Source organism: Xyrauchen texanus, chromosome 16, assembly GCF_025860055.1.
Source record: "Xyrauchen texanus isolate HMW12.3.18 chromosome 16, RBS_HiC_50CHRs, whole genome shotgun sequence".
In the NCBI taxonomy this organism is placed as follows: Eukaryota; Metazoa; Chordata; class Actinopteri; order Cypriniformes; family Catostomidae; genus Xyrauchen; species Xyrauchen texanus.
Window position 1 is genome coordinate 28,224,858 of NC_068291.1, and position 18,091 is coordinate 28,242,948.

At 37.6% G+C, this 18,091-nt stretch overlaps 1 protein-coding gene across 1 annotated transcript; it reads right to left on the reverse strand.

Moving 5' to 3' along the window:
- Positions 1-16,677: 16,677 nt before the first annotated feature.
- Positions 16,678-17,604, reverse strand: LOC127657368 (antimicrobial peptide NK-lysin). Its single transcript, XM_052146124.1, has 4 exons — positions 17,521-17,604; positions 17,280-17,383; positions 17,097-17,168; positions 16,678-17,010 (listed from the first exon to the last, which is right to left on the reverse strand). The coding sequence occupies exons 1-4, from the start codon at positions 17,570-17,572 to the stop codon at positions 16,843-16,845; spliced, it is 396 nt and encodes a 131-aa protein (XP_052002084.1). The 5' UTR covers positions 17,573-17,604; the 3' UTR covers positions 16,678-16,842.
- Positions 17,605-18,091: the final 487 nt, after the last annotated feature.

An 18,091-nucleotide genomic window follows, 5' to 3' on the forward strand; every position in this document is an offset into this window, starting at 1 on the left:
GTCCAACTCCATACCGAGAAAAGAGATGCTCTGCACAGGGGAGAGCTTGTTCTTCTCCCAGTTGACCTGAAGCCCGAGTCGGTCAAGGTGCTGAAGTACAAGGTCCCTGTGGGCACACAATAGATCCTGCGAGTGAGCTAGGATTAGCCAGTTGTCGAGATGATTGAGGATGTGTATGCCCTTCTACCTTAACAGGGCTAGGGCAGCCTCTGCAACCTTGGTGAAGATGCGAGGGGACAGGGACAGACCGAAGGGGAGGACCTTGTACTGGAATGCTCGTTCCTCGAAAGCAAACCGAAGAAAGGGTCTGTGTCGAGGAAGGATTGATACATGAATGAATCAATCCTGATGTTGTACTGATGCCAGAATGCGCTTCTGCGTTATCATCCTGAACGGAAGCCTGTGTAAGGCCTTGTTCAAGACACGCAGGTCCAATATTGGGCAAAACCCTCCCCCATTGGGCACAATAAAATAAGGGCTGTAAAAGCCCTTGTGTGACTCAGCTACGGGAACAGGTTCTATTGCTCCCTTTGCCTGAAGGGTGGCACCCTTGCCCCGCACCACAGTGGAGAGGATGCCACTGAACCTGGGCGGGTGTCTGGCGAATTGGATTGCATAGCCGAGGCGAATCGTCCTAAAGAGCCACCTCGAGGGGCTGGAGAGCTCTAACCAGGCCTCCAGACTCCGTGCCAGTGGCACAAAGGGGACAACTGGATTTATTGTGCCTGGGAAGGGTGGTTCGCAGCAAGGCAGAGCAGGCGCCCCACCTGTAAGGCAACCCAGGGGGGATGTGCTGCTTCGTAAGCCTGCAAAAGTAAGACTGGCCCCAGAGACCAGCACACTTACCTGTTTGCCGGCCGACTCTCAACAGAGAACGAGGGAACTCGAGGTACTCTGATCTGACTGGTTGACCAGAAAGACTTCCAGCGCTTCGCCGTCGCAAGGATGATGACCCAGGGAATGAAGAAACTGCTTTTTAATTGACCATGTGGGTGCCGAGGCCCAGAGGGCACCCGGCGATGTTATACTCTCCACGCGCTGGCCCAGGGGCTATGGTGGGGCTCTTGGGGGCCAGTTGACAGGCGGGTGGAGCTGGCTTCCTACGGAAGGATCTTCTTCTCAAAGACCGGCGTATTGGCTCCGATAGTTCGGGAGCCGGGGCCTGAAGGCGGCTGAGTCGCGCCATGGCAAGATATGTTTGATCGGCACCCTTTGGCATCCGTGCCCAGACCTCTGGAACCGTAGAGGTCGTAGACACGTTCAACAGAGCCAGAGCTCCCTCTACCAGGCAACTTTACGACCTGAAGTGGCGCTTGTACGCAAACTGGTGTTCTTCCCAGTCCGAAGACCCGCAGAGGTCTGCAGTTGGGTCAGTGCTCTCATTTCTGCTGGAGAGGTTGGAGGGAAGGCTGTCCCCCTCCACCTAGAAGGTGTATGTGGCTGCTATCACGGCCCACCATGACGCAGTGGACGGCAAGTCCTTGGATGAGCATGACTTGATTCTCGGGTTCCTTAGAGGCACCCAGAGGTTGAACCCTCCCCAGCCAAGCCTGTTCCCCTCCTGGGATTTCTCTGTGGTCCTCTCAGCCCTTCCCCCTTAGAGCCTCTAGATTCAGACAAGCTCAAGGCCCTCTCCCTGAAGACGGTCCTCCTGATCGCTCTCGCTTCCATCAAGGGGGTTGGGGACCTGCAAGCATTCTCTGTCAGCGACACCTACCTGGAGTTCGGTCCAGCAGACACTCACGTCGTCATAAGACCGCGACTGGGCTACATGCCCAAGGTTCCTACGTCCCCCTTCAGGGACCAAGTAGTGAACCTGCAAGCACTGCCCTGGGAGGAGGCAGACCCAGCCCCTTCGTTGCTGTGTCCAGTACGGGCCCTGTGTACTTATGTGGACCGCACGCAAAGCTTTAGATGCTCTGAGCAGCTATTTGTCTGCTTTGGTGGTCAGCAGAACACTGTCTCCAAACAGAGGCTCTCCCGCTGGGTTGTTGACGACATAGTATTGGCCTATCACACCCAGGCTGTGCCCGCCTCCTTGCAGGTTCGAGCACACTCAACGAGAAGGGTGACATCCTCATGGGCACTGGCCAAAGGCACCTCCCTATCAGACATATGCAGAGCAGCAGGTTGTGCAACATCCAATACCTTTACGAGATTTTACAATCTCAGGGTCGAGTCGGTTTCATCCCGTGTTCTCTCATGTCCGAGCCATTAGAACTCAGTAACGCAGAAACAACTGACCGGGTGTACCGCTTGCATCTAGCGCCTTCCCCCTCCACTGAGGCGATCTTGTGTGCTATTATCCCAGGAGATCCCACTAACTCGGCTCCCTGGATGACTCCTCACTAGCCCTCTGGTCCACTAATTAATCGGAGGAATTCCCCGACCAGACCCACTACGGGTACTGAAACTACTCTGTACTGGAATGAGTGCTCCACAGGATGGACCCTTGTGTGGGTTAATCCCCCTGTGTGTATTTCCACGGTACGAGCCCCTCACGAGCGGACATGCATCTCCCTTGGGCAGTCCCTGCTGCCCCCCGGTCACCATGTGGTAGCAACTCCTCACTCTCAGCAGGTAGGATCTACCACCGTGCCATTTTCCACATGCGGCCTGCAAACCCATGTGATGTATTTCACCACTCTTTTACCTCCCCTAGCGTGGGCAGGGTCTTTTCCCCCTGAAAGAATAGGAGTTGAAAAAGAATGCCTTCTCCGATGCGTGTGATAGCGTTAAGATGGCCCCAGCTGCTTTAACTGTATGCGAGAAACATAGAGAGAGAAATGGCGTGGCTGGCGCGGCTTGCTCACATGCTTGGCACGTCGCCTTGTTCACCCCTACGAGGTCCGGGAACCAGAAGGTTATGGCGATTTTATGGAACGTTGGGGAAGGGTACGTGCAGTCTGACGCGGCCTGTCTTTTTGCATGCAACTGCCTGCCAGCACCTGCATCAGCAGCACACGTACACGGTTCAGCGCATGGCGTGATTAAATATGGACCCCTAGTATCGCTTCTTAGACACAACGTTGAAGTGAGCAACAGACGGGGAACGTCTAGGTTACTGTTGTAACCTCCGTTCCCTGATGGAGGGAATGAGACGCTGTGTCCTACCATCCATGACACTGAACAGAGCCACTGTTATGGCCGAACTTCATTCTCGGCTCCTCAGCACAAAAACCTGAATGGACAGACTCATTTCCCTCCCTTTATACCCTTAAGAGGTGTTCACCAGGCATTGGCCTTTTGTTAAGTTCAGAGATGCACGAGGCTCCCAAGAGAAACCCCTAGTGTAGCTTCTTCGACACAACGCCTCGTTCCACCCATCAGGGAACGGAGGTTACAATAGTAACCTAGACGTTTTAGACATATGCTTTTTCTTTACACAAATTTAAATTAGCCTTATGCTGTTTTGTAGATGAAAAAAGTCAGCTAAATTACTTTTTCAAGACTATAAACTATAAGAACTATTTGTCCAATGAGTTTATTTTCAGAAATGAGCTTTTGATCATTTTAAAACATTTTGCTGACCTTCAGAATGTTTTTTTTATGCATTTTCACTTTGTCGATTAACAAAATATTGCAAAATTGGCTATTGTCTTGTTTTCTTATTCGTTTGTCTTGGCTCAAAGCGATGCACTTGCTAGGAAATTTTTCTTTGCGGAAGCTTGCGTTTTTTACAAGTGATATAATAAATTATTTCAACCCAATTATATGTTGTGTCCAACTATTTACTTTTCCAAATACTTTTCCCCAACTCATGCAATGAGCTAAAAGTTGCATGCACTATAAAGTGATGGATGGTTGTCACGAAGATGACTCGCAAGATTGGATGCGTTGCCCCTTTTTGCAGGGACTTTCCTGTGGCAAGCTCTGCAGACAGAGTTACCATCTTCTACTAATTTTCCCTCAGCATTCTTTGGTCTTCTTGGAAGGTTGGAAATTCTCACGAGCTCTGTCATTGCCTTCTGCCATGTTTTCACGCTAAAAAAACAACAATAACAATGTTGCATGCTGTGCCCATGCGCAGTGGTTAAATTGGCTTTTGTTGGGAGGGGGAGCCCTAATTTACGGTGAATGGTCATCATTCAAAATCCCACCGTAAAATGACTTAATGTGTTTTTACACCAAAGGGGCTCTTTTTCCAGTATTAATGTGTAAGTTAGGGTTGAGTAGTTATTCAAACAAAGACAAATACTTTACAATTCACTTATTTTATTATTATTTTATTACATATTATCTTGAATGTTAACAGGCAGGCAATGTATTTCACCCTCGGAAAATGTATGAAATAAACATGTTTGAAAATATTGCAAGCCAGAGACGAATATGTAAATGTATTTTTTATTTGTGCAATTTAGAAACTTTGAAGTCCCTTCGCACCTGAATGTTAATGTAACTCTTGCAGTAATTATTTATCATATTCATGCAGCCTGTGTTATTCTGTTGAGTGTTGAAAAACCATCGAGGAGAAACGCATCATGACAAGTTTTAGAAAGAAAAAAAAAAAAGAGTAATTTTAAAAAAGATTTAGAATTATTTTCCTGTAAAAAATATTTAAAAAAATCTTTAAAACAAGATCAATTTGATTTTCAAATTCTTACTGTACTGGCAGAGTTTTAAATAGTTTTTACAATTGAAAAATGTACCAGTGCTGAAGAAGTAATCCAAAGTATTTAAAATATGTTTCAGACCAGTAATCTAACGAAATATGTTACAAATTACATTTTGCAGCATGTATTCTGTAATCTGTAGTGGAATATATTTCAAAAGTAACCCTCCCAACCCTGGTCACATACAATAATTTATTAGACTTCTGAATTATACATTTCATGTCCTCTTGATGCTAGAAGAGGTGGTCACCATAAACTGCCATTGTATGACATTACTGAGCACAAAGGTTTTTCACAATTTCTACCTTTATATTAAGGAAAATAAAGAAATTCATGTGGAGTTATAACAACACAGTGTGAGTAAACAATGACTGAATTTTAATTTTTGGGTGAACTATCAATGTTTTTCTCTGATTGTATGCAAGGAGACCAGAGCTAAAAGTTATTTAAAATGTTTAAACCGAAAACGCTTACTGTCAGTTACCATTGTCTCTGATTGTATTTATGGAAACCAGTTATTTGTCGTTATTTTTAGCTTACTGTCTGTATAATTCATAACCGCACTTTTAGTATGCACAATACAGTAAGGTGATTGTCTATGTACTATGTACGTTTTCTGTGAACATAAGTGAGTTGTACTAAAAGTGGAATTTGTACTTGCAAAGGCCAGCACATCTGCACAACATATCAGTACCACGAGGGATGTTGGTTGCCAGACTGACTCACCACAGCTGTGTAGTGTCAATTAACCATTCAGAAACATCCTGGTTCATTCTCACAATTGTGACTTCTGCAGGAGTCTCTCCTTCATCAATGTCCGACTTCATACATATATAGCTGAACTCCGGTATTTACACTGTCAGTCATATTGGTCTCTTGTTTTTATATAAAAGTATTTTGGCAGTTTCTGTGAAACTTGCTAAATAAACATTAGCTAGCAATACTATGTACATTTTTAACTAAATATAAAAAAAAAAAAAAAAAAAAATGTTGTCGCTTGTGGAAAATCTGCCTGAAGTAATGTGAGGCAGAGAGCAGACTTTTTTTCTCTCTTTTTTTTTGACTGTTCACAAGCTGTAAAGACACAGCCCTCTTTCTGAAAGAGGGCAGGGAGCAGCAGCTCATTTGAATTTAAAGAGACACACACAAAAACCGTGTGTTTTTGATTCCACCCAAAAAGAGGCATTTATAATATGGTATAATAAATTATCCGTGGGGTATTTTGAGCTGAAACTTCACAGACACATTCTGGGGACACCTGAGATTTATATTATATCTTGTAAAAAGGGATATTAAGGCCTGATTCCAACAAATTACTTGGACTTAAAGGACCGATCCATAGAACCAAATGTGCCTTTTTTGTCTTGTTTGATAATTGCCATTGCACAGGTTTTTCACATTAGCCCCTTTCATACATACAGGCTTTTCCATAAAAAGTACTTAAAAAAAGTAGCATTTTTCAGGTTAGAGGTTGTGTGTGAATTTTGCTCTAGCAATTTCCCTTAATGAAAAGTTGTATCATAAATTTCCATATTGATGGTATTGTGAACAGCACATGAGGAACATTTACCAGTAAATGCAACACAGCAATTTTCCTGTAATTTCCCTGGTTGCACATGTGAAAGGGACTACTGTTGCATAATTACTTGTATCTTCATTAATTTACGCATTACGACTGCTGTTTCTGACAAAATTTGAGCAGCAATAAAATACACTAATATTTCAGATAGACATACAACTATATTTTGTCTTGAACTCAGAACCAAGTTTAAGAGACTGGTGTACAAAATAGACAAATTATCAAGTAGACTGTTGGTTTGGACACTGTATAATGCATACAAATATTATGGAAAACAAACTACTCTCTTTTTTTATAATTTTTTATTTTGAAATAACCAAAGTTTTTGCATGACAGGTTTGAATTAATTCAAATGGCTCTGAGAGCACATAGTCTTACAAAGCAAACAAACAACAGGGTGATTTATTAATATATAAAAAAAATAAAATAAAATTTAGGACACAATGTAATCACCATGTTCATTACAACAGAGCAGTAAAATTCAGTGACACATACTCCAATGCTGACAAATTTCTCTGCTATTACCATGGAACAGCAGGCGAAGTATCAGGTATTGGTATTTATAAGCATGTTGCATGCAGGTGATTCCGATGACATGCAATTTCTTGCACACTGCCTTTATTTCCTTTTGGACAAAACAAACAAACAAACAAACAAACAAATAAACAAAAACCCAATGTCTGGTGTATGGAGGCTGTAAACTGTCTACAGTTCAAATGAGTTGAAATAGAAGGCGTTTCAGTTTACCGTAAGTCCAACCATACTCTTGACGTGATGAATAGTCTTCTTGCCAACACAACAAAGCCCAGCACAAAATTTAATTCATCTCAGACTTCTGAGGAAAGTAAAAATGTGAAATAATACACAAAATAGACACTGGGGAGAGTTAAAATCACATCAAATGTGTGCCACCTTTTAAAAATCGGTCATCGGTGTACCTCTAGATCTATTTCATGACTCTTATTGACTTCTTCAGGAAAGTTCAGCTTTCATATGTTTCCAGCATGCTTTTCCAGTCTGCCATGTTAGGATTGCTGCTACACCTGACAAGAACTACACCACACAAAAAAAGAACAACTTTTATTTGCTGAATATGAATAATGTATTAGTCAAGCTGTAATATATATATAAATTCTTAGAGTCATCATTGTGTAGTTTGATTAAATATGATTGTAAATTGTTTATAAAAATAAATAAATAATTAAATAATAATTGTATTTAGAATCCAGTGAGCAAGCTGAAGGCAACTGTGGCAAGGAACACAAAACTCCATAAGATGTTGGTATTACTATTGGTTCATAGAATATCATTAGCAATTACTGAAAAATCCCCCCACACACACACACCCCATTTTTTATTTATATATTTATTATTTCAACCCATATTCTCCCCAATTTGGAATGCCCAATTCCCACAACTTAGTAGGTCCTCGTGGTGCAAGGTTACTCACCTATATCCGGGTGGCGGAGGACAAGTCCCAGTTGCCTCCACTTCTGAGACAGTCAATCTGCACATCTTATCACGTGGCTCGTTGTGCATGACACAGCAGAGACTCACAGCATGCTATTCTCCGCGATCCACGCACAACTTACCATGAGCCCCAAAGAGAGCGAGAACCACTAATCACGACCACGAGGATGTTACCCCATGTGACCGGGCCAATTTAGTTGCTTAAGAGACCTGACTGGAGTCATTCAGCACACCCTGGAGTTGATGGTGGTAGTCAGCCTCAGTACTCGCTGAGTTAAACAGGCACACCCTGAATAATCCTAAATTAAATGTCAGTACTTTTTCATGCAATAGAAGTTAGATCATTTATAGTCAAATTTAAATAACTCATCATGAAATGATCATGAAATCAGCAGTCCAAAATGAGTGAAAGGTGACATGATTGAATCTTTCAGAAAAGAGCTGCTTGGCTGATGCTTTGCTACAAACGTCTGCTCTCTTTATAAATTACACCTTAAACAGCCATTTATACAGTAAGTGAAACTTCTCACATTCTTTTGCTAATCTCTCTATCTTTGTTGCTGTCTATTCTCTTCCTCTCATTCTCTTTCTCTCTATCTGTTCATCTTTGTGTATGTATGTCTAATTGTTTGTCTATGCCACTCCCTTCTCTTCTTGCACAGTTAAAAACATTGAGGTTAAAAATGTATGCTCAAATTTTAGGAGTGCTGATGTTCAGTGTGGCAAAACCATAGTGGCCCAAAGTGTCAAACGTGTTTTCATGAAATTATTGTCAGCGTTTTCTACACTGTCTTCTTCCTCTTTGGTTCACATAACCATCAGTATTACTTTCATGGTTTTACCTGAATTATTGAATAACTAAAGAGTAATATTTTTTTTATGTATTGTAACATGCACCAAAGTTGGATGTGTAACACCTCTACTTTTACTTTGCTTTAATTAAAACATCATCATAGGCCATCTTAAACTACTACATCTGTGTTTCAGATTTCAGACTTGCTTGCTTCCTATTCCCTTAATTTAGTGGTATTTTAGATGCCATTTAAACCGTAAATGCTTGGAATTTCACCAAACACAAAATAATAAATCAAATAAATATATATACAAATATTGTGCTATGTTTAAACAAACCAAAAAATAAAAGACTGTGTAAAAATTTACCTTCTGAGTTGCCTGTAGAATTTCAAACAAACACAACATTTTATGGTGATCCTCTAAGAAGAGAGATTAAAATTAGAGAACAGTTGAAAACAGTAATTATGGCAATATTACAAAATAATAAAATATTATTATTTCAGCAGATCTCAGACTCAATATAGTATATAGTAATATAGTAAAAAAAATATTTTCATGATATACAGTATGTTCCAGAAACTAGAACCCCTGACCCATGTCCTCCATCACCACTCTTATTAATACCTTGTGCCAATATCTTCTAATATCTTGAACATGTTATTTTATAGTATACATAAAGAATTAGAGATGACAATGTTCATACAGATATATCCCAACTCATATTTACTTTTGAGTGATTACAGCCATTTGCCAAGTTGTCATGGGAAGTGACTGCCTGTTCCTAAAAGTGTGAACCCCTCCAACCTTTATTCTAACGTTGTAAGATATTCAACTCATCCCTTTGCTGGCCACACTTATTATATTCATAGACTGTATATTCTTGCCATTATTTTAATGGTGTTGATTTTTTGCTTGCATGCACTATTACATTTGATCCGTCTTTAAATCACTGTGCTGTTCCGAATTCATATATATGCAGATATTTGTTTCTTATTTAGATTCTTTACCCGATGATCAATATTGTACTGTGAATAATTAGAGCTCATTGTCTTAATTAGTTTGACATGTCTTGGCTAATTGTGCTGGTTCCAGGGGCGTGTCTAGAGCATTTTCAGTGGGGGGGCCATGCTGGGGCACTGCCTCCAAACGGGGTGGCCGCCAGTGACCAAAAAAAAAAGCTAAATTCTACAGTATATTATGTAAATCCTATTGATTTTATTATTTTTTTTAACTTGAATAAAGTTACTTGTAAACAAATGTAGTAATAAAGCACATTTTTAATTAATTTAGTTTTTTGTCATCCCTGTATATATCCATTAAGTTAAATGTGAGAGCCAGTGTTTATTATTTTTAATGTTTTCATAAAACTAACAAGTTTATAAAATAAAAGCAATTTTAAAAACCCAGAAGCAGAAACGATGTCAACTATTTTCTTTTAATTAGTTTGGCCATTACAATATACAGTAGTTTTATTCACAATCTCTTTCAAATAATAATAATTAAAAAAAAACAAATTCCCCCCACTGTAATAATTCAAATGGTTTGGCCAAAACATCATAGTGTTTCATTCAACATTTCTTTCAGATTAAGTTACAAAAAAGCTGAGTAACACAGAGTTAAAGTTTTAGCACTGTAACAGTTCAAATGAAAACACCACAGTTTAAAAATAAAATATGGAACCATTACATTGTGCTCTGCTAATATATTAAAGAACAGTCTTTAGTTTAGAAACAATAAAAACAGTAGCAGAAAGAGAGGAAAACAGTCGAAAAAGAAAGAAGGCAGACCTCAACTAAAACAGCTGGATTCTTCTGTTTCGGAGGTGACTGGCTAGCTCACCATTATTATTTATAATGGTTGCAGAGTTATTATCTATATTGATTAAAAATAATGGTATTGAAGGTCTTTCAGTGTTGGATAGACATATACTTATAAGCCAGTTTGCTGATGATACAACATTGTTTCTAAAGAATGAATATCAAATTCCATGAGCTTTACATTCTATTAACCAGTTTTCTAAAGCTTCGGGGCACATTTAAACCTAAACAAATGTGTAATGTTAACACTGTATGAGTTTCCTTTGCAGTCATTATCTAGTATACAAATTAAAAGGGAAGTTAAATATTTGGGGATTATTATTTCTAAAGATAAAGATGTTATGGAGAATAAAAATGTGTTGAATAACATAGATACATGTAAGTCCACATTGAATAGATGGCTACAGAGGGATCTTACAATCTTTGGAAGGGTTCTTTTATCTAAAATGGATAGTTTGTCCAGACTCATCTATCCAGCCTTCTCCTTGCCCATATCGACACGAATGCTTAAATTAATAAATAAGGTGAATTTTAAATTTATTTGGAGAAATAAGTGTCAGTACATTAGAAAGGAGGACATGATTAAAAAATATGAAGACGGTGGGGTGAATGCTATCGATTTTGACATTATGAATGGTGTTTTGAAATTGAAATGGTTAAAATCCTTCATTCAAAATAGCCACTCCTTTTGGTTTATTGTCCCCAATGCTATCTTTAACAAACTGGGGGGAATACACTTTCTGTTATGTTGTGACTTTGAGTGCACCTCGTTACCAGTTAAACGTTCAGCCTTCCATCAGCAAGTGCTGCTCTATTGGAAACTATTGTTCAAACATAACTTCACTCCTCACAACACTCCAGTTTGGAATAGTAGATATATAAAGTTTGGCAGAAAATCTGTATATCTTGAGGAATGGATATCTAAAGGGATTTGGGCTATTGCCCATTTCTTGGATGATAATGGAAATGTGTTACTGTATAGAGAGTTTTGTGAGAAATTCCAAGTACAGTGTACCGTTAATATGTTTAATAGAATGATTAGAGCTATACCAATTCCGTTAAGATTAATGGTTAAAGAAGACATGTTGTACTCCAAAATCTCCCCAGTACTGAGACAGCTCTCCTTAGAAGGTTATGATTTTTGTGATAAAAAATGTACAAATAGAGTCATTAGAATTTTTTTTTTACAGGCTTATTACCCAAACCCAATTAGACGGGAATACATGCTTAAAGATTTTGATAAGGTTGAAATAAAAACAATTTGGAAAAATTATTTGTCTTTTCCTCTCCCTCCTAAAGCTAAGGAGGTGAACTTCAAAATTTTATATGAGATTTATCCTACTAAAGAATTTTTAAGATTGAAATTTAATTTTGATGTGAATAATTGTGTTTTTGTGAAACAAATATTGAAAATCTAGAGCATGTCTTCTTTGATTGTGATCTGGTGCAACCCTTTTGGAGTGAGGTGCAGAATTGGTTAAGGTCTAGGAGGGTTGAACTCCCACCTCTCACGTGGAAGTTAATTTGGTTTGGTGTTTGTCTGGAAAACAAAGATTGTGATTTTGTTATTAATTTCTTGTTATGTTTTGGAAAGTTTTTCATTCATAAATGCAGATGGTTTAAATCTAAACCCAACTTTAATCACTGGATGAATGAGGTTAAACTCTTGTGCAAATCTTAAAAATTTGTTAAAAATCAGAAAGCCCTTAAACTGATTTCTCTTTTGGATACGTTTAAATTAATTTAAAAAGTCCCTTTTTATTTTATTTTTTTTCATTTTTTTTTTTTTTTAATTTAATTATTGGTTTGTTCATAGTGTGTTTTCTGTTCTTTGTACTAGCTATGCTCAACCTATGGCTGAACAATTGAGGTTATATTCAGAGATTTGTTGATGTACCTTGTTTGTGTTGTTGAAGGATAATTAAAAAAAAAATAAAAAAAGTATGTCGAAACAATTTACGGCAATTGTAGACAGTAGTTATTTGAGAAAATTGTTATGTATATTTTGATAAGTCACTTGTGATTTGTATCCTTTTTTTGGCAATAAAGATGACTTTATTAAGCTTTAAAAAAAAAAAACTTCTTTGAATCACGAACTTCAGTAGAGTCTATAAACTGATTGGCCGTAAAATGAACCAATCACAAGACATCTTATAGGGGGGGGCACCTGGGGTGGCCAATCGAATTCCAGGGGGGGCCGTGCCCCCCCTGGCCACTACGTAGACCCGCCCCTGGCTGGTTCCTATACCACTCGCCACATCAAGCCTGAATTCAAAATGTGTCTTGCAATATCTTAAACATGTATTTATCTACCACTATTACATTTCTTTACTGTTTAATCTATCATAAATGTCTTGTGATTAATTAGAGAGCTCATTGTCACATTCTATTTTGCATGTCTTTGCTGACTGCGCCGGGTCAAAACATACTAAGGAAAAGATAACTTGTTTGAGAGAACAAGACTTTATGACTATTGAGAAATAACGAGAATGAGAAAATCTTAATAATTTTTAATGTGTATTTCATGTAAAACAACACAATCCAATACAATGGGACTGAAAAAATTACAGTGGTATGATCCTCAGTACATTAACATTAAAAAAATTAAATAGCATGTAAACTCTTTAACTGCATATTTTGCTCTCATCATTTCACTCTCTTTTGCTCTCATAATTTTGCTTCTCATCACCTCAGCACTCTGCAGGTGTCCATAGGTGTACGGCAAGAAAAAAGTAGCTGCATTGTGGCTTTTATTCTTTTTTTTTTTTAAGTTTGCTATATAATAGCAGAAAAAGTGGAAAATTAAAATGAATTTCCAAACAGAAAACCTTATTCCTGACAAAGAAACAGAGCCTTCATTAATTTTAGTAAGCTTTAAGTAAAAAAAAACAAAACAAAACAAAATAAATGCAAATTGAAGTGAACAGATAACCAGCACATTAAATTACTGTAGATTGCCAAATAATAAAAACAGGTTTGTAATTTGCTAATTGTATGTATCCCTTTAACTGCCAGTGTCACATTTATTTTTTAATATTAGCATAACTTTATCTTCAAACAAGTGCTTCTTGGACATCCACCAGGGAAGAGCTTGTGCAGTAGAATGTCCCAATAGTTTGTTGCACACTGAATTCAAATCTTTCGAAAACCATCTATGATTTTGTAACACGCAGAGTTCATAATCTGCAAAAGGACTGGAAAATATGAAAGCATTATAGAACTTCAAGATTAAACGAGCAAGATTTTCAAAAAAACAGTTGCTGATTTTTGCATCTTAACCCTTAACTCTTTTTATATCAGTTTGCTTTCTTTTTTTGTGCAATATTTTAGTAAATTTTACATTTAAAATCAAATTAAATCACTTTATTGTCACATGACCATATGCACAAGTGCAACAGTGGGTGAAAGTCTTGTGTGCAGTTCCCAGCAACATAGTAGTCAAGACAGTGACGAGACATATACCAATTACAATAAACAACATATTTACACAACACAATATTAATATACAATGTACAGTAAATTGTATGACATTGTATGACATCTTGTATTCTTCTTTTTGAGTCTGTTTGGTGCACTCCGTACACCATTGTTTATTTAATTTTAGAAGCACAAAAGCTTCAATTATTCAATAAAAATCTATTATTTCTCAGTATAAATTTGGTTCACCCAAAAACAAGTTTAATGCTCTTCTTTCACATAACCTTACATAGCCATACATTTATTTTAGTTATTAACAGTTTTTTATTGATTCCATGCAGCAAATCAAATTTGCATGACAGAAAATACAAAATCAAACCACATGAAATCATAACTTTCCCCCCAAACATTAACCCCCAAATGTTCAAAAGATCTCAACACTCCACTCTCATATAGGTCACCGAGTGCAGTAAGCCCCCTTCACAATCCACTCTGACCAACAGAAAGGGGATTTATTAATACGTAATTTTGGGTTCCGCCATGTGCTCGAGGCACAATTAAATAAATTTCCAAATTAAAACACTAAAATGGACACTTTTGTCCATACCGCATGCAAATGCGAGACAATTAACATCTCTTAACATCAAATCCATCTGGTATTTATCACAAAAGCATAAGTGCATTAATTTACATGTTTGAAGCAGTGTACAATATCAATTTGCAAAACTTACTTTACCGCACTAATCCCAGATAGTAGTACAAATAAATCTTCAAGATGTCCGTTTAAGTGTGTTTCGTATGGAAAGCATCAAATTCTAATTAACAACTGTTAAACATCTTAAAAAGATCGGATTTACCAATATTCTAAATTATAAACATCTCAAAGACATCTGCTGAATGTTTAACATTAAAAAATGTCTTCACGCACATAAACTAGATGTCTGTGTAATGTACAGCATGTCTGCTATCAGGGAAGCATTTGGTTCAGCATGATGTGTTTTACTGGTCCTGCTTCACCAACTCCGAGCGGGATTTGAACCGGGGTCAATCTGATTATGTAATCCCAATTACATGTTATCGTTACTATCCAGCATGGGAGGCGGGCGTGCTAACGAGGAGGTTAAAGTCTATAGCCACTAGCACGTCTCTTGTTACACTCAGCCCCCTAAACCTCACTCCCATCCGGGTCACGGCACCACTGTTACCGGTCAACCCGCTCTAGCGAGGAGGCTAAAGCGTCATTCGATAGTGCACCACTTGAGGCCAGGGGAGTGAGGTTTATACACTGCACAGCTACCTACCAGCTGGCTCCCATTATATGTCAATTATGTAAACATGAAATTAGGTGTATTTGTGCCTAGACATAGCAATCACTATATGACACAGAGTGGTAATTCAAATTATGATAAAAATGTGTTCATCATGAATTTGTTAGATACAATGTAAAGTTGTACAACATGCAAGCACACATCCAAATGTTTCTTTAGATTTGATGTGGAATGGTATGCAGTGATGAAGTTTTGGAAGGCAGATTTGACATTGCACTGTAGGCTAATGTTTTTACTCTGTGTCTCAAAAGTGAAGCGATATTTGTTAATCCATAAATTCATCTTCAGTGTAATTACAGCCACATGGATAGTGTCTAGAATCAGGTTTGTGTATGCAATTCCACAACCCTCTCCTCCCCCACTCTTTCAGCAGTAAAATTATTTATAATGAAAAAAATTAGGTGGCACTCAGTACATTATGTACAATTTACTGCCATTTTCTGATTAATATGCAATCATTTAATACATAAAAAAGTACCTGATTAAGAGTATTTTAATCTAATCACAAGTACTTGATTTTTTCAATCTGATTATGTAATCCCAATTACATGTTATCGTTACTATCCAGCATGGACCACAACACACAACATTTTCACTGCTTTTCTATAGATGTCTTCCCTGATAGCACATGTACATCACCCAGATGTCTAATAGATGTCTGTGAGGTCTGGAAGATGTATGTCAATAAGTATGTCTTAATTGTCAATAAGACATTCAGCAAATGCTTTGATGCTTTTATGATTTAGAACTTTTTGTAAATCGGATCATTTTAAGATGCTTAGCAGATGTTAAATAGATTGTGATACTTTCCAGATGAAAAGATCTAAAACAGACATCTGTGCTATTTGTCAAGCCTTGTTTCAGTAAATTAATCCAATATTATTTTTATGTTTGGGAGAACCAAGTATGAGATATAATGATGTGCCATCGTTTTACAGAGATTATATGAATATTGTTCAAGTTGTCCATTCAGAACTTCTATTTACTTCAGGTCTCATTTCATTTATCTTTCTCCACACTTTTGTTTTACCAACTGCCTTGTATCTGCTATTCTTTGTGATCTCATTTTAGACTTTTTGTATTCTTTTTTAGAAGACTGCAGACTGGTCATACTGTTTTTGAAGCTTGGGGTTTTCTAGATCTTTTAGACAAGGTCTTTAAAAACGTGGATCATAGTTAGCATGCAGACATCTCTCATGCTTTGCCAGGTCATTTTCTACTGACACAAAGCATTGACACTTTAATCCTCATGTAACTGCATCAGATCGCAAATGCAATCTGCTACATTTAATGTCCTAATATAAGGGACTTTGTATGAGGGGTTTTATTCATAAATATTACTAACAATTTATGTTTGTAATAGAGCTAAGCACACATGGTTAATTATCTCAATTCCAGTCCGAATAAGAGCCACTACTGTTGGAATACAGGAAAAGTTCTAGGACGTTTGACATTCTTATTGTTATATTCAATTTGTGTTTATAGACAGTATCTTAATGTCTCTAAGCAAATGTCTGCAACCATACTAACCCATACTATAAGAACTAATTTCCCAACTGCCATGATATATGATATAAAAATCACCTGTAGAGGACACTCTTGTTTTTCCCAAGAAATGTAAAAAACACTCAGAATGGTTAACAACTTAGTTAAGTGAGCAATTTATTGTCATAAAAAATTGTTTGAGGCAAACCTGGGGCTTTCAGACACGTTCCATAATGATCATTCTAATCATGTGTAGTAATTGGCAATGCACAAATAAACAAAAGCACAAATTTAGGCGCCCAAAAGCACACACATCTTAAATAAATTCACTGTATTTATTACATGTACATCTGTTTACATAATTTTAATTTGATACAGATGGTCCGATTATTGTCTCCAGAGAGAAGAGCATTGATGAGTTTGGTTTTATATTTCTGCAGAAATCTTTTACAAAAAGGTATTTTTGTTTTTTCACAGATTGTGTTTAGCTGCTGATCAATATCATTCTGCAAAAAAAAAAAAAAGAATTAATCAAGATCAAGGGAAAAATGTTTAAGGTATGCTTAACAGGCGAATAAAAATGTATACAAACCTTAGAAAATGCTTTTCCAATACTATTCAACACTTTTGTAATGATAGTCTTGCAAACACCACAAAATACACCCTGGAAGAGAGACACGGCAAAGTCAGAGAGGGAGACAGGAAGGAATTGCTGATGTACAGAAATCAGAAATCAATGTAATGCATTTTAACTTAGAGGAAGCAGATACTTTACCTGTTTGTCATCCATTGCTTTGTTGTCATGTTGACTGAACTCTTTCTCCTTCACAGGATTCTGATGGTCATCATGAGCCATTACAGTCTGATTTTCTGAAATGCCTACACATCACAAAAAAAATACATTTGGTACATAAAGAGGACTTTTTTTTTATATATTTAAGCAATAAAGTTTTTTGCTTTTCCCTTGTTACTACAAAATGTTAATTTTGCTCTCCAAATACAATACAGAGTCTTACCTGAGCAGAGCAGCAGGGCCCCCAGCAGATAGACAAATGAGAATTTCGTCATCTCTGTGTCACGGTCTTCAATGAACTAATACATATAGGCAGCTACCAGCTATTATATACATGCAAAAAAAAAAAAGGTTGGCGTCCAAAGAGGATGCTAACATGAAACACCTTAAAACTGCAAGGTCAGAATAGTGCTGTCAGCTAATTTCAAGTGGAGACTGTTACTTGTTATCATCACACATCAAGCTTCACACACACAAACCACATTGTAGATGTTTGTATACACTGTAAAAACATGTAGTCTATGCTGTCAATTGTAATGTTACAAACATGTGGCTACTATTGTATAACACAAGGGCAACAATTTTGTCATGAGGGATTATGTATGTTAATCCCCATCTCAAATATTATGCATGAAAATTATGTAATATGCACATAAACAAACCTTAGGTGACTCTTATGTTAATCAGTGCATACTCTTTATAGAAAAACAAATACTGCCTCTGGGGAATTTAATCATGTTGTACTTTCCGCCACCCTCACCAAATTTTCTTGATTTGTAAGTTGAGTGACCAGA